Raw genomic sequence first — 20,362 nt, 5'->3', positions numbered from 1 at the left:
CTCACCTTCCGAGACCTGGCACACGGCCGAGGCGTGCTGGCGGTCCCTGGGCCTGGATGGGCCTGGGGTGCACCCAGGTGCCAGCCTGCCCTGACAGGGCTCAGCATGGGGGGTGCTTCCAGCCACGGGGGGCCTTGCTGTGGAGCATCTTCCCCAGGCTGTTACTTGTGCCGTACACGCTCACGTGTCCCCTGTAGCCACAGTGTTGACCAGTCTTTGCTGTTTATATTGTGTGTTCCAGTTCCCAGTGTGTTCCGGTCTCTTTTTATAAGCCTCAGACTGTAATAAACACAGCTTGTTCCATCCAGTTTCTCCCTTTTTTCTTTTTGAGACGTATGTATATGAACCAACCAGCTTTGGGGCGTGGGGGTGGGATGGAGGGGGTCACTCACATTCTTCTAAAATGAGAGCAGCAAGAATCTCTGCTTCCAGGCCATTGGCCGGCGTCCTGCGGGTCTCCCTTCAGAAAGCTCCAGATGGCCGCGTGTGTGCCCTTCTGTGAGGCTGCAGGCAATGGTCCCTTTGGGGTAGAGGGACCCTAATAGATTTAACCGAACTGGCTTTGCAGAAACGTTTTGTGATAAGAACAGCAAGATGATGTAACCGATACAATATTGAATCCCAGCCAGCTGAAACTGCACACAACACTTTTCGCCCCGGTGGGGAGGTACGGAGAACAGAGGGGCGCAGCATCCACGAGACTGGGGACTTTAGTTTGCTTTTGGCAAAGAGAATTTTATCCAACCATTCGTACTTCCGTTAATCTTGTTAAGCCTCCGGAAAGTCAGAGCTGCTGGTGCGAACCGCTGCAGCTCCCCCGGGAGTGGCGCCACGAGGAAAAGGGGGTGGGAGGAAAGGGGGTGGGACCAGGAAAGCCAACTTCAGCTTGTTGTCCCAGCAGCAGAGGCGCACCTCCGGTGGCACCCAGTAGGGGGTGCTCTAGCCCGCTCCCGGCTGCTTTCTGGGCACGTGACCACCGCCCAGCCCATATTACGGCCTCCGGGGCCAGGAAGGCGGCGGTTACCATGGAGACAGGGCTTGGGTGGCAACCGTAACTAAGGAGCGTGTGTTGGAGAAAGCCGGACTGTTAGAGGCCAGCGGCCGACGGGTCCAGGCCAGGGACGACGCCGGCCTTTTGAGGACCTGGGTGGGCGCGCTCTGTGAGTCTGGGGCGGCAGCAAAGCGGGACCTGGTGCCTCGCCGGGGGCCGCTCACCCTAGCCGGGCAGAGCCGGGTCTGGGCGGCCCCTGGGAGACCTGAGCTGAGAGGCAAGGGGCCGCGCGAGCGCCCCACAGACGCACACACCTGCCGCCACCCCCAAGCCCCCCCGCATCCAGATTCACTGGCAGAGTTTGGCATCGGGAGAGGCTCTGTGCCGAGGGCCTGAGACCTGAAATCAGTTCCTTTTCAGGCGGAGGTACGGAGCGGCAGAGGTCCGCGGCTCACCAGCTGTGTGATCTGGAACACGTCACTTCAACTCTCAGGGCGCCGAAGTCTTAAGTTTATTGTGAGGAGTAAATGAGAGATTAAAGGCCTTTAAACTTTTTGAACAGTTGCTACCATTTCTCAAGCCTCATGTGCTGCAACTGTGCTGAACACATTACGTATGTCATGTAATCTTCACAATAACCCCAGAATTTAGGGTTGTTATTTTTATTTTGCTTGTGAGCAACGTTAGACTCGGAGGCATAAAATGACTCGCCCGAGGTCACAGAGCAAGTGAGCTGCAGGACCGGGGTGCCGGGAGAGGCTGGCTGCAAAGCCGGGCTTCTCCCCACGAAGCCACATTGCTTCCTACTCAGCACTAGAGTTGTCGCTAATGCCTGGGTTATGCATGTTGCTGCCTGTTGCCTGTATATATTTAAATAAATATATTTAAAGTGAGTTAGCTCTAAAGTTACTCCTAGAAAGCTGAGAGGCCCTGGGATCCATATTTTCAAGATTTGGGACAGGCTTTCCCAGGCGTGTGTCATCCTGTTCCTCCCCCTGGAAAGGAGCCAGAGTTGGGCTTGCACATTTTATCGGTAGGTTAGTGCAGCAAGGGGTTGAAATGGGAGTCGGGTCCTGCTGATTGTTATGGTCAAATTTTTCTAGAGGAAACCCCACAGAGAAGAATGGCGGATACAGAGCCAAACCCACTGGAAAAAACAGAAGACGGAGAAACAGAAAAGGAGGAAGAAGAAGAAGAAGGAGAAGAAGAAGAATATTATCCAAGTTATTATACAGAGGAAGAAAATAGGCAAGAGGAATCCAAAGAAGATGACCCATTAGCATGGAGAGACTCCCAGGAGGAGCAGGAAGAGGAGGAGGAAGGGGAGGAGGAAGGGGAGGAGGAGGAGGAGGAGGAAGGGGAGGAGGAGGAGGAAGGGGAGGAGGAGGAGACCATCAGAGAAGAGACAGAGGGAGAGGCTGGAGCAGCACAGGAGGAGGCGGCTGCAGGGGTCCTGGAAGAAGCCGCAGTGAAGCCCCAAGAAAGCACCACACCCGTGACCGCTTTGGAGGGACTGACATTGACTGATTCCCAGTTGATCACGTCAGGAACTCTTCCAGTGAGTAGTCATTGCCATTTACTCATTCACTCATTCATTCATTCACAACCATTAATTGAGTGCTTACTGTATCCCAGGCCATGGGGTTACAAAACCAAGTAAGACACAGTCCGTGTTCTTGAGTTCTAGGGCGAGTAGTAGGGAGGCAGACCCATTACCAAACGGTATAAACCGATACGCTAAGTGCAGAGATGGGGAGACGTGGTGGAGCTGTTTTTCGGAACAGGACCACACACCCCAGCTTGGAAGGTGGTCAGGGGAAGCTTGCTGGAGGAGGGGCTGACTCCTCCAGGGGCAGCTGGTGGGGGCTGGCTGGAGCACGCTTGTCTTGGAACAGCCAGCGTGATGCTGGCCGTGGAAGCTTCCCGGAGGCCCTCCCCGTGGGAGAACTCAGCCCTGACTCGAGGGGAACGGACTCTCTGTGCCCCGTCCACTGTCGGAGGGCCAGCAGAAGGACAGTTCTGCTCTTGTGGGTCTGCCGGTGGGCCGGGGATGCACATGGCACCCCCGTGATTCGTGTGATTTGAGCACAGAAATGTCCGGGCTGCTTTTCAAAACATCATTCCAGCGTGAGGCTAACACGGAGCCTGGCCGATTAGGAAACGAAAGGAAAATAAGGAAGAACGTACCGTATTTGGAACGACAATCTCCTTTTGTTTGTTTGTTTATTTTTTAAAGGAAACCCGTAGTGACAGCAAGTCGGAGCATTCATTGCCATCAGAAAGTCCAGCAGAGCCTCTGGGTTTGGACGTCCCCAGTTCTGAGGATCGACTGACGGGTCCCCTCGAAAGGCAGCCCTCGGGCGAGCTTGGGGAGGAAAGCGACTGGATCCCCCAAGATGAACTGGGGCAGGGAAGGAGCGATTTGGAACCAGAAACAGAGGAAATGAGGCTGGAAGAAACAGCATCCTACTCCACTGAGGAAGAAGAAAAAGAATTCCAGCCCGAGGCCAGCATCCCGAAGGACTCGCTGGTGGCCACCACCACCAAGGACATTCTGTTTGAAAAGAAGGACACCTCCAGCGTGTATCCCCTGGTGAGTGTGACGTGGTCCCGTGTTGCCCCAGGTGCTTTGGGAGTGTTGTGGAAGGTCCTTTGAAAACTCACGCTAGACTTGCGTCTTTCAACATTCAGTTCAGCCTTGGCCGGTAGCTCCATTGGTTAGAGCATTGTCTCCAATACACCAAGGTTGCAGGTTCGATCCCCAGGCAGGGCACATAAAAGACTCCTCCAATGAATGCCTACATGAGTGGAACAAGAAATCGATGTTCCTCTCTCTCTCTCTCTCGTCCTCTCTCTCCGTCGTCCCTCCCTTTCTCAAATTCATCAATAAAAGAAAATAAAATTCAGAGCTCCAGCTGGACACGGGTGACAGGACACGGGTGACCGAATGTGGACGTGAGCCCGGCGTCCAGGTTCAACGGCGTTGCTCAGCAGGCAGGATATTCTGACAGTCTGTTGCACAGGGCACACTTTTCTTTTTTCTTTTTTTAATATTTTTAAATTAAGTTTTTATTTATTTATTTCTAAAGAAGGAAGGGAGGGAAAGAGAGAGAGAGAGAGAGAGAGAAAGAAACATCAACGTGCAGTTGCTGGGGGTCACGGCCTGCAACCCAGGCATGTGCCCTGACTGGGAATTGAACCTGCGATGCTTTGGTTCCCAATTCACTGAGCTACACCAGCCAGGGCTTAGGACACTGTTTTCTTTGTGGGATATTCAAAATTCATCTCCCCCTTTCCCCTTTCTTCCCCCTCCTCTCTCCCCCTCCTCTCTCCTCCCCATCCTTCTCCTCCTTTTCTCTCTCGCTCCTCCCCCCTCCCCTCCCCTTCCCTTCTCCCCCCTCACTCTCATTAGACAGCTCCTCCTCCGTTCCGTCAGTTCCTTCCTTTCCTCTCCTCCTCTCTCTTCTGCCTTCACTGGACGGGTTCAGTACATTCACAGGCTCCTAAAACTTGTTCCGCGCCCCTAAAAATATCCTTTCCCAGACAGATCGCCCAGTAAAAGGGGTGGAGACTGAAAGGCGCCGGGAAGAGCACCAGGCAGCCCGAGGGGAGCTGCCTGCGCAGCCGCGCGCCCCCGGTGCCGCGGGAGGCACCATCTGCCGGGAGTGAAAGCGTTAGCGCTTCCCGAGAGTAGGAAGACAAGGGTTTTTTTTCTCCCCTCCTTCTTCCCCCATCTGCTGTTTTCTGAAAATCGTTCCCTAGGATTCGTCTCCCTTTTTTTCTCCTTTTCCCTGTAGATCCATGCCTTTGGGAGATTTGTAAGAGATTGAATGTACATGAAGTACTTAATGTAGTTCCTAGCGCGCAGGGAGCCCGTGTGGCAAGTGCTAACGGGGAGACGATGATGATGGGAACGTGCCTGGTGGGAGCTGCGGGCGGCTCACAGCCTCCTTTCTGTCCGTCTGGCTGCTCCGAGCGGTGGGGTTGAAGGTTGAAGTTGGCCATTGCTCAGCCTGGAAGAAAGAACAGTTGAGTTTTGGAGCCGGTGAAGACTTTTGTCTTTTTTTTTTAAGACTTTAGTTATTTATTTTTTGAGAGAGGAGAAGGGAAGGAGAAAGAGAGGGAGAGAAACATCAGTGTGTGGTTGCCTCTCATGAGCCCCCAGCTGGGGACCTGGCCTGCAGCGCAGGCATGGGCCCTGACTGGGAATCGAACCAGCAGCCCTTTGGTTTGCAGGCCTGTGCTCAGTCCACTGAGCCACACCAGCCAGGGCTAGACTACTTGTCTCGATTAGCCAGCTACCAGGAAATCAGAGGCTGTCACTAGCGAGAGCAAGGGTCTTTGTTTCCGGGCCCCGCCATCTGGACTTGTCAAAGCCACTGCCCACGTTTGGGTGCCTTAGCTTTGTCTGGGTTCACCACAGAACCAAGGCTTGCTGGGACTGTTCCCCTCTGCAAATTTGTTTAGCTCCTTTTTCCTTCTTTCTCTTCTTTTTCCTTTTGCCTTTATTGTCTTTTCTTTCTGTTAAAATGTTTAGTTGCTCTTTATGGAAAAAAAAAACCCTTAAAGGTAAAGATTCCACTTCTTGCACACCCCTCCCACCTCAGTCCCTTTTGCCTGAGGCCACTTCTGTTACAGGTTGGTGTAACCGTCTCCCCAGACCTTTTCCTGTGCACATACAGGTGTGTTACCTGTGCGCTTGTGTGTGTGAGTGTGCGCACACACCACACGTTTAGTTTCTGTGCGTTTTTTAATTTATCGATTTGAGAGAGGGAGGGAGAAACATCGATTTGTTGTTCCAGTTTTTCATTCCTTAGTTTCTTCTTGTATGTGCCCTGGCTGGGGATTGTACCCCGCAACCTTGATGTATCGGGGTGATGCTCCAACCAGCTGAGCCAGCCACCTGGCCAGGGCTGTGGGGTTTTATTTTTTATTTTTTTTAACCAGTGAGATACTATACATTTCTTAAAAAATACTTCCCCACTTAATATGCTTTGGAGAATTTTTTTTGTGTGTCATTGCCTGTTGACCCACTTCATTGTTTCCAATTCAGCTGTTCCATGGATGGGCAGTTACGTCTCTTGTACCTTCTCGCTTCCCCCAAAGATGCTTTGTCAATCAACAAGTGTGCTCCTCCCTCTCTCTCTACATCCGCAGCATCTGCCTTTTCCTTTGGGGGCCCCCTGCCTTCTCCCCAAGGTGCGCAGTGACTCACAGAGCTCGTGGTAAACGGGCATATCCACGGACGCTGTTTTCAGCGAAGACACCAAGTATCGTCAATCTAGGAGAGGGAACCTTACCACAATCAACTACAGTGAAATCCGATTTTGACAAAGTTCTGTTTTCCAAAGCACCCCGTTTTAGAAAGCGGTTGACGTCAGAGCACCATGCTCATTTGCCACGAGCGTTACAACTTGCGCAGGGAGCGGTGCGACTCACGCCACGGGAGTCCAGCCCCCGCGACTGCTGCCTGAGCGAGGAGGGTCAGCCGCGGCCCGGGGAAGTCGGCCTCGTCCCGAAGCTAGCCAGGCTCCTTTGCCCGGAGACGGCCGTCTGGTTGGGGCCGCGCTGCTTTTTATGACCGCGTGGTTATGATTTTATAACTGATTGGTTAAACGGCAGAATAAATTTCCGAGATGAATCAAATGCCTTTGAGCGAGCTTCCAAAAAGAACAATCTCGCTGGAAGAAATTGGCTTTTAAGAACCAGCCAGATACTCAATAGCGCTGTTCCTGGAAGTTGCAGCTCGAGACAGTCGTGAGGGTGTCACTCTACCGCCGGCACCCACGCGGTGAAAGACCTAACACTCAGTGTGGGCCGCGGGCGTGGGCGGATGGAGCCGAGAGGACCGGGGAGGAGGCCCCTGGAGGAGGGCCGTAAGGGGAGAAGCACTGGCCACGCCCACTCTGTCCCGGTCGGGGCGGGAATGTGTCTGCCTCGCTCCAGCCTTCCCAGTATTGATCCAAGAGGAGAGGGAGCCACCAGGTCGGTTCCATACTCCCGTTGAATTCACTGGCTTTTAGCAACCGATCCCTTAGCCATTGCTGTCAGCGCCACCACCTGTGGCTAACCGGCCTTGTTCATTTTTTAAGCAACCTTCATTGTTTTCAGCCGCCTTGGGTTTACAGAAAAGTTGAGCAAAAAGTACTGACTCCTCCGTGGTGCCTCCTCCACCCTGCTTTCCCTTTTCTTAATCTCCTTTTTTTTTAAAGTATATCTTATTGATTATGCTATTACAGTTGTCTAATTTTTTTTCTCCCTTTATGCCCCTCCGCCCTGCACCCCCCTCCCACCATCATTCCCCCCACCCTTACTTAGTTCATGTCCCCGGGTCACACACGTAAGTTCTTTGGCTTCCCCATTTCCTATACTATTCCTGACTTCCCCCCGTCTATTTTGTACTGGCCATTTATGCTCCTTATTCCCTTTCATTAGTAGTATCTTGCATCACTGCAGCACACCTGTCGCAGTTGACAGGCCCATATTGATACGTCACCATGAAGTAAAGCCCATAGTTTATCTTGGGTTCATTCTTTGTGTTGTGCATTTCATGGGTTTTGACAGATGATTGATGACACGTGTCCATCATCACAGTGTCACACAGAGTAGTTTCACTGCCTAAAAATCCCCTGGGTGCCCTGTTTTTGTCTCTCCCCCAGCCCAGCCCCTGGCAACCGCCGCTCTTGTCATTGTCTCCGGTTTTGTGTTTTCCGGAAGGTCCTGTCGTCGGAATCCTGCAGGGCGTGGCCTTTTTAGGTTAGCTTCTTCCACTCCGCAGTGTGCGTCGGAGGTTTTCCCGTACCTTTTCGGGACTCGCTAGCTCGCTTCTTTTTACCGCTGAGTAATATTCCAGTGTATACACCTGCCACAGTTTATCAGTCATTTTTGCAAAAGAGTATGAACTGATGTCCTGGCCAAGTGGCTCATTTGGTTGGAGCATTGTCCCGTACACCGAAAGGTTGTGGGACCGACCCCCGGTCAGGGCACCTACCTAGGTTGCAGGTGTGATCCCAGGTCTGGGCGTGTATGGGGGACATCCCATCAATGTTTCTCTCCACACACACACCCCGCCCCCTGCTCTCTCTGTCTAAAAGCAATAAACATATCCTCTGGTGAGCATTAAAAAAAGACTTTGAACACAAAAATATACATAAATGAAGTACTAGTGCATTAAAAGAGGTGGTAAGATATATAGTGCCTATAATTTTCATTTCATAAAATTTTTATTTTGCATTTATTCCTGGCAGTATGGAGTTTTTAATCCTGCCAAGGGAACTTTGTCTCTCTATCCTGTCTCCTTCTAGGTGCATAAGGACCAGATACGCAGACTGGACAATTGCCTTTCTTATAAAGTTACTTTTTATTAAAGATTTTATTTATTTATTTTTAGAGAGGGAAGGAGGGAGGGAGAGAGAGAGAGAGAGAGAGAGAGAGAAACATCAATGTGTGGTTGCTGGGGTCTGTGGCCTGCAACCCAGGCATGTGCCCTGACTGGGAATCGAACCTGCGATGCTTTGGTCTGCAGCCCGTGCTCAGTCCACTGAGCTATGCCAGCCAGGGCCTTATAAAGTTACTTTTAGTGGCTTCACTGTAACTCGCGTCCAGAGCGCCCGGTGTCGCAGCTCCGGGCTGGACACTCTGTGGTGTCCTGCTGGTCTCACCTTTGTCTTCCAGACCATGACCTGGAAATTCGGGTGGAACAGTTCCCTTCCCGTGTACTACATCCGAGACGAGAACCAGCAGGTCCTCCTGTACGCCAGCGCCCACACCGCGGTCATCTACAGCGTCTCCAAGAACGACCAGCATCACCTTCAGGTGCGCAGGGTTTCCTGACTGGCCGTCAGAGGGGTCGCCTTTAGCTTGCGCCCAGCATTTCGTTTTATTTGCCGTGTTTTGCCACGTATAATGTGCTCCCACGTTTTCTGGCCTAAATTTTCAGGAAAAAAAAATCTTTCATTTTAATTTTCAAATTCCATTATTTATTTGTATTTAGATACTGCTTTTGTTGCAAGTTCGTCATGAGTTCAACAAAACTGATTCTCGTATTCCAGGGTGTTGTTTTGCGTATGGCTATTGTTACTGCTTTCTAGACTTATACTTTTAACACATAAGCATAAAGAGAAGAATTAAAAATATTTATATAGATTCAGAATTGGTACTATCCATGTGTAATGCTCATCCTTATTTTCCCTAAAAAACTTGGGCAAAAAAAGTGCACATTATACATAGCAAAATATAGTATGTATGCATGTATGTATTTATTTATTTATTTTTAGAGAGAGGGGAAGGGCGGGAGAAAGAGAGGGAGGGAAAGATTAATGCAAGAGAGAAACACCAATCAGTGGCCTCTCATACGCGCCCCAACCAGGGACCAAACCTGCACCCCAGGCATGTGCCCTGACTGGGAACCGAACCAGCGACCTTTCGCTTTGCGGGACGACACCCAGCCCACTGAACCGCACCAGTCAGGGTGCACTTCTGTTTTTTCATTCCAAGAGCTGGCTTCACTCTATCACGCTCATGTTTTCGGCCTCTCTTCTGAACTGTAGTGAACCCTGCCTTTAGAAACATATTTTATTGTTCATGTTCTCTCTGATGCTAATTAGAATCAATTTAGAAAACAGCAGTTGATTTTAATCTTATCGTAACAAGAATTTGAAACATCTGTGCTTCCTGCATTTCCCCGAGACCGTGCCCAGGCTGCACCAGGTCCCCACAGAGCTGTGGGGAGGCGCGGGGGACGTCTGGCCTCGCTCACACTGGGCTCCTTTCCAGGTTCCAAAGGGCTTTGATCTTCTGAGTCATGCTAAAAAGTGGGGGTTAGTATCCCCATTTTACTTACTTTTTAAAAGATTTTATTTATTTATTTTTAGAGAAGGGAAGGGAGGGAAGAAGAGAGGGAGAGAAACGTCAGTGTGCAGTTGCCTCTGGTGCGCCCCCTACTGGGGAATCTGGCCTGAAACTCAAGCATGTGCCCTGACTGGGGATCGAACCAGTGACCCTTTGGTTCACGGGCCAGTGCTCAGTCCCCTGAGCCACAGCAGCCAGGGCTGATATCCCCACTTTAGAAGAAGACACTGAGGCTCAGAGCGACTTTGCCGACTTGCCCGGGACTGCACGGGCACATGGGGAAGCCAGGTCTGAGCCCCAGGTCTCCTGGCTGGAAAGTGTTGCGTAGATCTGTCGTCCTGAGCTCCACCCCTCGGCATCCCTCCTCACGGTCGCCCCTCTGTGCCCTGCACGCCCTGCCCACGCCGCTCCGCTTCCTCCGACCCTGGCATCGCCGACCCCTTTCCTTTCCAACGTCGGCCTCCCAGGCGGCTGATCTCCCCGGTGTCGGACTCACAGTTAACCTGGCAGACACGTGTGCTGCCCTCCGACTAACATACGTGTTAGTAAGTGCTTCCTTAGTCAACACCCAGAACAAAAGCGTCACAAAGAGTTTTCCAGGGTCAAGTCAGCACTCGGTGTTGGGCCGGGGATCCCAGGCGTGTGTGTCCAGCTGAAGGCGTGGGCCTTGGGGAAGCTCAGAAATGCGCACACACGGGAACACCAGTGGGCGGCCGGTCCTGGGGCCGAGGCGAGCGGACAGCGCTGGGCACGGCAGTGCCGCCCAGGGGGACAAGGGAGAGGCTGTGCGGCAGGCGGGCAGGGCCGGGCAGGGCCGGCGGCCGGCAGCGGGGCGGACACAGGCAGGGGTCCAGCTCCCTGGGCCAGATGGCCGCGGATGGCCGCCCCGGCCGCCCACCTGTCCGTCCCCCACACACCACGACCACCGTGTCTCAGACGGCGGGCCCGCAGCCACGAACCAAACAGGCCTCATCGCCCTCACGGGGCTCGCAGTCCAGCGGACAGACAGACGTTAAACAAGGGGACACGCGGATGGATGACTGTGAACCGTGGCCCGTGCTCGGGAGAAACGTGAACTGCTGCGGGAGAGTCGAGGCCGAGGGGAGACCGGGTTCGGTCGGGTGGGCGGGGAACAGAACAGAGCCGGCTGTGCCCGGACCGAGAGGGAGAAGGAGCCACACAGGGGCAGCGTGGGGGGACAGGGGCAGTGTGAGGCGCAGGGGCAGACAGGCGGACGGGCCCCGGGTCTCAGGCCAGCAGCTCTTGAGGCCCAGGCGGCAGGCTGCTGGGCAGAGTGAGCGAGCGGGCGGTGAGGAAGGAGGAAATGGGCTGCCTCTGGCAAGGAGCGCTGCCATCTTGTCCATGTTTCTAGAAGATTCCTCCGTGACGTAGGGGAAGGATCAGAGTGAAAGCGGAGAGGCCAGGGAGGAGGCTTTCTCTCCAGAGCCGCTCAGAGCCCTGAAGTGAACATGGTTTGGGCAGAGGGGTGAGGCCGGCAGGGGGCCTCCGGGGCTGGGGCTGGGGGCCAACGGGGACCCTCATTCTCCACCTGCGCTCACAGGCGGGTGCACACCCAGGCCCCCCCCCAAGCCTATTCTTGTGGGGAGCGCAGCTTGTGCTGCAGGAATCGTGTGGGAGAGAGCGTTTGGAAACCACTGGCTCTGGGGAAGCCCCCGGGTGGGGGGGCGGGGTGGCCGGCGGGGGCAGAATGTCCAGCCAGATGAACCCGGGAGGGGCTCGGTTCTCCCTGTGGGCCCCCCACCCCCCACCCGTCCTGCCGATACCATGGCCGGGCTGCACCCCCGGTCTTTCAAAGCGCCTTCCCCCGTGTCTGCAGGGCCACCCCAACGTGATCTCCTGTCTCTGCGTCAGCGAGGACAGGCGGTGGATCGCCACGGCCGACCAGGGCCCCAACTGCCTGATCATCATCTGGGACTCCTTCACCGGGTAGGCGCGGCGGGGTCGCTCCCCCCCTGGGTTTGGGGGGGTGGCCGCCACCGTGACCGGCAAAAACGCACAGCGCCGATCTGGGGCTACGGAGGCGGCAGCCGGCGCTGGACGCAGCATGGGGGGCGCGGCTGCCGGGAAGCCTGGTGGTCCAGTCGCCGCGGGGCCTGACGCAGCGATGTGACCTCGGTGAACCTCCCGGAGGTTCTTGGCTCTTGCGGCCCAGAGGCTGGGTGTGTTCGGGTCCCAGAGCCGCCTGGGCCGAGGGAAGCCAACCCATAATCATCGGAGAAGTCCAGCGGCTGTCCCCACCCGTCCGCACCTCTAGTTCGAGCTTTCTCCAGCGGCCGTAAGACACGCCCACCAGCCCGTTCGCCCCTCGCATCACAGCGGCGCCGACACTCTCCCCGAGCGTGGCGTTTATTCCCCGTGTGCACGCCCGGCCGCCCCGCAGCCGTCACCCGCTTCCAGTGGCAAGCTGTGGGACATCCAGCGGCCACACAAGAGCGGGTGCTCCCCTGCAACAGGGAGTCGTCTGCAGGCAGGGCCAGTGGCCCCCTCGGGTGCCGGTCCCCCGCCCCAGGCCAGCCAGCCCCTGGCCCTGTCCACCCTTCCACTGGTTGCTGGTTGGTAAAGCTGCCTCCTCCCCCACTAGGCGGGGAGCCACTTGAGGGCGTGGCTTTTTTTTTTAAATGATGCATGTCGGTGGCTAACAGTTCAACCAGTGTCCACGTGCGTTCCGTGACCTTCCAAGTGACCCAGAAAAGATGATTTGGGTGTAGAGTTAATATTCACTTTATTAAAGTGACAAATTAAAGACCAGAGCTCTTTAAGCTCTTTGTTGAACTTATGAATCTCACTCTATTTATAAGCCTCGCATCTTTTTGCACTCTCCTTTAAGGGGGCTTTGATTAATGTTTGGCTCCACTTACAAATTTGATTATTAACTCCTTTTAAACATTTTTAAGCTGCGTGTAGAAATGGAATACATTTGGTTTCATCTTTAAGTTCTTTAGTAGTCTCATTAACAAATAAATCCTTCACCGGCACTTAAGCAATTCTTGTAAATCTGATAAATTAGACATAAATATGGCAAATCCTAAGTTCTCTTAAGCATTCTAGTATTGTTTAGAAGCCTAATATGATTTGCATTTAAAATTACAAGTCTAAATCAGCTGTGCACTTTAAATTAGAATCACAGATGTAATCTGTTAGAGACTCTGATAGTTAGAGTCTCTTAAATTCCACCCATCCCTAAGAAAAACAAACCAATTCCCTGATCACAACTATGTTAATAGTGCGGGTCTGACTGGTTTCGTCTTCTCTGTATTTAATCCTAACTAGCCCCCGGGGGTAAGATCTGTTTTCCAACTAAGGACACCGAGACGGCATCCTTATTGAGGTGACATTCCCATAACAAGATACGGAACACTGACCAGTGAGCAGGCTGGCGGCACCGAGCACTTTCACCGGCTCGTGCCACCACCACCTCTATCTGGTTCCAAAACAGTCTCGCCCCCCGAAAAGGAGACCCCCTTCCCATTAAAGGGTCACTCCCGGCCCCACCCCCAACCCCCCCCCGGGAAACAGCAGCCCGCTCTGCGTCTCTCTGGATCAGCCTGTGCTGGGCCTTCCCCATCAGTGGACCCACACGGCGTGTGGCCTTCCGTGCCTGGCATCCCTCACGCAGCATCACGTTCTCGCGGTTCACCCAGGTTGCAGCCGGCGTCAGAGCCCCGTCCCTCTTCCAGGCCAAGCCACACTCCACCGGATGGGCGGCCACCTTTATTTACCCACAGTTGGCATGTTTTCGGAGTGGGTCGCCCCCCCAGGGAACCAAAGCACGCCCAGCAAATGCTTGCCCCCCGCCCTGTCTTGCAGGATCCCTGTGCACACGATATTCGACAGCTGCCCCAAAGATCACGGCATCAGGGCCATCGCCATGACCCACGATGCCAAGTATCTGGCCACCATCTCTGATGCTGAAATCCAGGTACAGGGACCTGTGGGGTGGCCTCCGCGGGCTGGCCGGCCCGTCCAGCGTGTTCCTGGGAGCAGGCAGCTCGGGCCGCGTGGGCCGACCGGACCCCCCGCCCACTGCCAGGGGCTCCATGCTCGAGGGTTTGCTCTCGGTGCCGTGCTCGGTTATGGCAGTGATGGGGCTGCCGCCATGGTGTCGTGGTGTCGGGGGCAGCTTTCAGACACCTCCTCCTCCCGTCTGCTGCCCCTTACAGAGAGTCTGCATCTGGAGGTGGACTCTGGCGGCAGAAACGCCGGCGTGTTCTCTGGACCTTCCCGAAGAGTACGGTTTTCAGGTGAGTTCAGCCCAGGCCTGGGAAGAGCTGCCTGGTTGTGGGCGGCGACCCACTCACTCCCACTGCCGACGTTTTCCATCGTGTGCGTGCCGTATCTGGAGGGACCCGTTCCATCGTCCTCTCCCTCACATCGTCCCTGCTGAGAAGTCAACCGAAGTCTCGTTACTCCTGCTTTTTTGTTTTGTTTTTTTTTTTAATTTACATCTTTCCCCCTCCTTGGGTGCTTTTACGATTTTTCTCTTGGTTTTCAGCAGTTTTTTGGTAACATGTCTATGTGCCTATGAATATGTTGTCCATGTAAAAAATACAATAAAACTTACCCTTTGGGTTTTTTGAAGTTGGGATGCCAGGCCATTCCTCAGTTTTGAAAATCGTCTTTTCAAACGTCACTTCTGCCCCGTCCTTCCCTTCCTCTCCTTTTGGGGCTCCAGCTACATGTGAGTTGGGCCTGTTCGTCCTGCCCTTGGGTCTTTTATCCTCTTTTCTGTACTTTCTGTACTTTTCATCTTTACGCTTCTGTCCAGATATTCCCCCCACCCATAATTTATTTTCCTTTTTTTACTAATAATCACTTTTTTTGGCTATCGTTAATTTTCTATTAAACCATGTTTTGAGTTTCAAAAGTATTTTTGATCTAGATTTGTTGGGTCCTTTTTCAGAACAGCTGTGTGCCGGGGTCACCTGTCTCGCCCTCCATTTCCCAAGCGTGCTGACGGCAGTCCCTGGGTCTTCTGTGCATCTTTCTCTGCGGGTGGCTTTCCTCCCCAGTTTCCGGTCATCAGGGGTGTCTCCTTCACGCCTGGTCGCTTTCCGCTGGCTGCCCAGTGCTGTGCTTTGAAGTCTGTAGGGACCATCTGCGGCTCAGGGTCGCTTCCTCCGAGGAGGACGTGCAAGACTTTTGCTCCTGGCAGGCGTTTCTGACTGTGGCCACCCTGGTCTGGCTGGAGAGTGAGGGGACAGGAGGCTGACGTTAGGTCTGGTCTGTGCGAGGGCTCGCCCCCTGCCCTTGGCCTCCTCGGCTCCTCCCCCACCCCGCCCAGGCCTTTGTGCTGCCCTGACACAAACTCTCAGCCAGGCCCCGTGGCTTCCACTCCCCAAGTGAGGCAGCAGGCAGGAGCCCGGAGAGGTGGGAGATGGGGCAGCAGCCGCAGGAGCGGGGCTTCAGCAGCATGTCCCCCACCCTGCTTCCCAAAGCCGCCTCGGCTGCCCCGAGTCCCAGGCCGAGGCCATCCGCCGCCTGGGCCCAGCCGAGCCAAGGTGCATGCTGACCGTCTCCCCAGGGCCTTCTCGCTGGCTGTTGTGTTACCAATTAGCGTCTGCATCTCGTGTTTCCCGCACTTCCACAGTTTCTGCAGGTGCATTCTGGGGACGGGGGCCAGGCACCCCTGCCATTTGCTGCCATGGCGGGAAGCGGAACCCCCTTCCCCTTCCGATGTGTTGCGTTCATTCCTAGCTGCCCGGCGGCCCTGTCCGATTTAGACATGGGTATGCGGCAGCCTTTCTGCCAGAGGGCACAGAGTCAAGGTTCCTGGTGAATACTGGTTTGCATTTGTTTGTTCCACGTTCTGGATGAGGGATTATAATAAATGAGACTAAATAAGAAAGGGAATACATGGAGACCATTAATTGTAATGCTCAGTATTTAAATTATATTCCTATTGCTCATAAAACGCCATGTCTTTCCTGTTTTATATGCCTACCCAGTTATTTATTTTAATAAAAATATCACTTAATTTTAGCATCGAGCATAGCCAGAGAGAAACAGGAAATGTATTGTACTGTAATGTGTCTTCATTCTTTATATTTCAGAATTACCTTACCTTTAATCCAACAAACAATAAAGAACTGGTGAGCAACAGTAAGACACAAGTCATATATTACCTGTGGGTAAGTGGAAATATTTTGATTCGTTTCAAATGTATAGAGAAGTACGTGTTCATTCTTTGAGTCTTCGTAATGTAACAGTATTGCATGTACTTAAGAAGCAATGGATACGTATTAAAATGTTTTGATTTAATTACAGTGTTTATTTTAGTCACATTGAAAATCACCATATTAAATCAGAAGTAGATAATTTAAATATTATCTAGTTTTTTAAAGTAACGAGGCAAATATTTATGTGAATATACTTAACGGTTCTAAGAAATAGGGTATTTTTTTTTTCCCTGAGACCACAGACCTTATTTCCTTGTAGACAGGAGTGAGTGAACAGATCAGCGATGTGTACACCGGACACAGGGCAAAACCGTGGGGTTAAAACTGCATCAAAAGCTAAACGTCAGATTCTCACGAGACTCGCAGTTCCCAGGCGCAGCCTGAGAAGAGCCGGAACCACGCAGATAAACACACACACGAACGCTCGCGGCAGCCGCGTTCGCCGTGAGCAGAAGGTTGAGCCAGACCCAGTGCGGGTCAGCGGATGCGCGGGTGGGCGGGGCGTGGTCTGGCCACGTGGTAGACTGCGATTCAGCATTTAAGACAAACATGTGCTGACTCCTCCCACCACCGACTCCTCCCACCACACGGGCGGACCTTGAAAACACGGCATGAGTGAAAGAGGCCAGAAACAAACAGTCACGTGGTGGGGGAGGCCCAGGAATGTGACATGTGCGGAGTGGGGAGACCCAGCGAGACAGCGTGCAGAACGGTGCTTGTCAGGGGCTGCAGGAGGGCCTGGGGCGGGCTCTCTGGGGACTTGGCCCGCAACCCAGGCACGTGCCCTGACTGGGAATCGAACCCTCAACCCCTCGGTTCACAGACCAGCACTCAACTCACTGAGCCACACCAGCCAGGGCTGACTTGTACACTTTTAAATGGTTAATGGTTAATTTTATGTTTCATGAATCTTGCCTCAATAAGAGATGCCAGTCAATAACAAAAACACACTGATTGGCTGATTCCGAGTGGTAGTCATTATTTCAGGCATGTATGATAGCTTGAAAGCCTTATAAATGTAAAATTCGTTGAAAGTCACAATCATCTGTGGCCTTTTAAAAATGTATTTGCTTTTCTCTCTGAATGTTTTCAGGTGTTTGTGGATGCGGCAGGTTCTCACCTGTGGAAACTGCAAAGCTCTGATCCTGTTTGGAAGCAGTTGTTTCCATCTTGTCGTTACATGTAGTTCTTCCTTTGGAAACCGGGTCTTGTTTTAGTAATGATGATGTTTTTTTTCTGTACTTGCCAGCATGAAGAGACAGATACACTTATTCACAGTGCCCCGCTTTTGACCGAAAAAGTGAGTTTGCCGGTAGCTTTTTCGTACATTTGATTGCGTGGAGAAAAAGCATGCACGTGTGAGCTTAGTCATTTTTGGCTACTCTCGATATGTCTTATTCTGGGGAAATAATTGGAAAATTTTAGGTGGGTCCTTTGCCACATTGAATTTGTCGGTTATAAATAATGGAAGTACTCCCATGAGAAAATATCAAAAACCCCACAAAAAACAGTAATGGCTTCCATAAGGTGGGCGTGCCCAAGACAAGTCTATATGCGAGTATAGCTTCCTGTACGTGGAGCCGTTGAACGTGGGCAGATACCGTGTAAGCCTCTCAGTGTTCAGAGTAACACAAAATGATACTGGGTGTTCGGATTCCTAAGGGCCCGTCGAGACGCAGAGACACGCCCTCCCTGCCTGCTCACCAGAGCAGGGGCCTGTGGCGCGGAGCTGAGCCCCGTCTCCGGCGGCGTCTCCTCGCTGGAGACCCTCATCGTCTGTCTGCTCCCAGCGAGGGCCGTGTGACAGTTTTCCCGCTTCCTGTCTTCTCTCTGGGCCCGACTTCCAGAAAGTCCATGTTTGGGGGTGGGGTGGGGGCTGCCGAAAGAAAAGAGAGAGACGAGACAGACAGACCTGGGAAGCATGACCCTGTCTGCGAACCCTGTTTTTCGTCAATCAAAGTTCCAACCAGTGAGTGCGGTCACCTCTGGGTGTCTGTGGCAGTGACACCCCGTGAAGTCTCCGCAGTCCGGAACAGCAGAAATGCCTCCTGTTGGAACGGGGCTGCTCTTGGGGGAATCTGGGCGCCCTCGCTGTGCCGGTGCCAGTGCCGGTCCTGCACTGGCCTCCGTGCTCCAGCCAGACGGGGCGGGCCTCGGGCTCTCCTCCGCCTGGTGAGACAGCCGGGTGGCAGACTCGCTGTGTCTGACCTTGAACTGGGAGTGTCTTTCTTCTGCTCCCTTGCTGAACACCCCCAAGGGGCCTCCCTCACTGCCTGGGATCTTCCGCTCCGAGATGTTGTCCAAGGAATGCGGCCTGCGGCCTCGTTTTACGTAGCACAGATTCAATAAGGTGCTTGAGGGGCACTTCTGTGTACGGTGCTCACTTTCTACTGTCGGGAAAACACTGGATGACCACAGGGAGACTGGGAGAATGATCTTGTGACACCTCGCGGCGGGGCACACGCTTTCGAGCATGGTGGACATCAGGTTCCCTGCACATCAGGTTCCCTGCGCCCTCAGTGAGAGGAGGTGAATGGGTCTAAATAGGGGCTGGCCGCTCTGGCGTTTGCTTTAAGCGAACAGGTCCGTGACCCGAGTTCACAACCTTTCCCTCGTTCTTAGCGAGCGAGGCTCGGAGCATTGCCTGGACCCCGGGCAGTCCATGGGGAGTGTTCATTTTTAGCGATGGCTTTTTATTTTTAACTTTTTCATCTTTTTCTACTGTATTTCGGTGCAGTATTAGAGAACGCTGTGTTCTATATTTGCTACCAACAGTAACACATGATCTGCCTTTTGCAATGCAGACGTTCAACAAGCTGGTGGGGAAGTTCAGCCAGTCCGTGTTCCACCTGAACTCCACGCAGATGCTCTCGGCAACCATGGAGGGGAAGCTGGTCGTGTGGGACGTGTGCCGCCCGCCGCCCGCGGCCTCCGCCTCTCTGGGCCTCCCCTACATCAAGCCTTGCAAACTGGTTCACGTGCAGAAGGAGGGGATCACTGTGCTCACCACGGTCGACAGGTGGTTAGCTCAGCTGGAAAGTAGCTGGGGACGACCCCAAAAGCATTTGAAAGCCCTTTGACCGTACATCCGTATTTTGTTGCACAAAGAATGTTTCCGGGGAAGTTAGCTGGGCACGTGGCCGCCTCTGAGGGAGAGGACTGAGAACCAGGGTCAGGAGGGGCGGTGGGGGGGGCGGTGGACTGGCTGCTTTTTATGGTCTCATTTGTGCTCAATGATTTGCTTGCTTCTTTATCATCATACGCACGGGTTATTTTTGAAAAATCCCTTTGTGTTTGGTGAAACAAAAAGTAACTTTTTTTCCTCCTGCACTAAACAGACTTATTCTGTACCCTAAATTTTACATACTTTAAGAAAATAACATGGATAGCTATAGTGTTTATTCTGCTTACAAAACTACCTGTTATGAGAAGGGGAAATACGGCAGAGCTTTACAAAGCTCGCGGCCTCTTTGATTTTGAGAGGCTCTCTGGGGGTTCAAAGGTGACCCTTAAAGGCCTCGCCTCAGAGAGAGAGGGTTCACGTCCCTGTCACACCCGTCTTGCTGAGTGGGCGAGGCCCCGAGCTTCGTCGAGCCTCCATTTTCCTGTCTGTGAAATGGGCACAGCCACAGTGTCCGAGTCAGAGTGCGTGAGCGAGGGTGCAGGGAGACCAGGCAGGCGCCCCGCCTGGCACAGCGGACCTCGGGGTCCGTGAGCCGGTAGTGTGCTGGAGAAGTCCCCGCAGACGATGGGGAGAATTCCCTGACGACCGGGGACCCCGCGCCTATGGCTGGAGTCCCTGCGCCCCTGCTCCCCCAAAGCCCCTTTGCTTGTTTTCTCCTTCCTTCTTAGTCCGGGGGCAGCGAGGGCCTGGCACCCTCACTCCGCAGCGTGGAAAGACAGTAGTAGAACCGCAGCGGACCATGCAGTCAACCGGGAATCAGCGGGGGTTAGGGCCCAGCGAGGTCCAGGCCTCGGCTACTCCTGTCCACGCTCAGCGAAACCCAGCCGGGACCAGGAGCCCCTAGGGGAAAGGGCTCCGAGAACACGGGGCCTGTGCTTGCCCTCTCTGTCCAGCAGAGGGCAGTGGAAGATGGTTTAGCCAACGACTCGGCCCACCTGCCTCGCTTCTTATTAATCAGAAATCTCGTGCGATCGCTTTGCGTGTGTATAAGAGGAAACTCACCCTCCCACCGCTGCTTCCCCGTGATTAGAATTGTGTCAGAGGCTTAAAATAAGCCAGCCCGTTTGGGATGGATCTGAGGATCCATAAAAAACGGGAAATAAAAGCCGTGTTGTCGGGCGGCTCTGCCTCCGGCGGAGA

At 53.5% G+C, this 20,362-nt stretch overlaps 1 protein-coding gene across 2 annotated transcripts in view; it reads left to right on the top strand.

Annotated features, from left to right (window-relative positions):
- Positions 1-928: 928 nt before the first annotated feature.
- The window catches only part of CFAP251 (cilia and flagella associated protein 251), a 42,545-nt gene continuing 23,111 nt past the window's right edge, over positions 929-20,362 (top strand). Inside the window, exons 1-10 of one of the 2 annotated variants that reach the window (XM_028527993.2) lie at positions 929-1,160; positions 2,095-2,549; positions 3,228-3,584; positions 8,666-8,806; positions 11,679-11,788; positions 13,670-13,781; positions 14,023-14,103; positions 15,913-15,990; positions 17,288-17,338; positions 18,843-19,057. In XM_028527993.2, coding sequence (XP_028383794.1) covers positions 2,115-2,549; positions 3,228-3,584; positions 8,666-8,806; positions 11,679-11,788; positions 13,670-13,781; positions 14,023-14,103; positions 15,913-15,990; positions 17,288-17,338; positions 18,843-19,057 — 1,580 coding nt within the window. In that variant the 5' untranslated portion in view covers positions 929-1,160; positions 2,095-2,114. Of the gene's footprint in view, positions 1,418-2,094; positions 2,550-3,227; positions 3,585-8,665; positions 8,807-11,678; positions 11,789-13,669; positions 13,782-14,022; positions 14,104-15,912; positions 15,991-17,287; positions 17,339-18,842; positions 19,058-20,362 lie in introns of both variants that reach the window. The other variant, XM_036013823.1, reaches the window with a different exon arrangement.

Source organism: Phyllostomus discolor, chromosome 13 (genome assembly GCF_004126475.2).
Source record: "Phyllostomus discolor isolate MPI-MPIP mPhyDis1 chromosome 13, mPhyDis1.pri.v3, whole genome shotgun sequence".
In the NCBI taxonomy this organism is placed as follows: domain Eukaryota; kingdom Metazoa; phylum Chordata; class Mammalia; order Chiroptera; family Phyllostomidae; genus Phyllostomus; species Phyllostomus discolor.
This window is presented reverse-complemented; position numbering and strand designations above follow the sequence as displayed.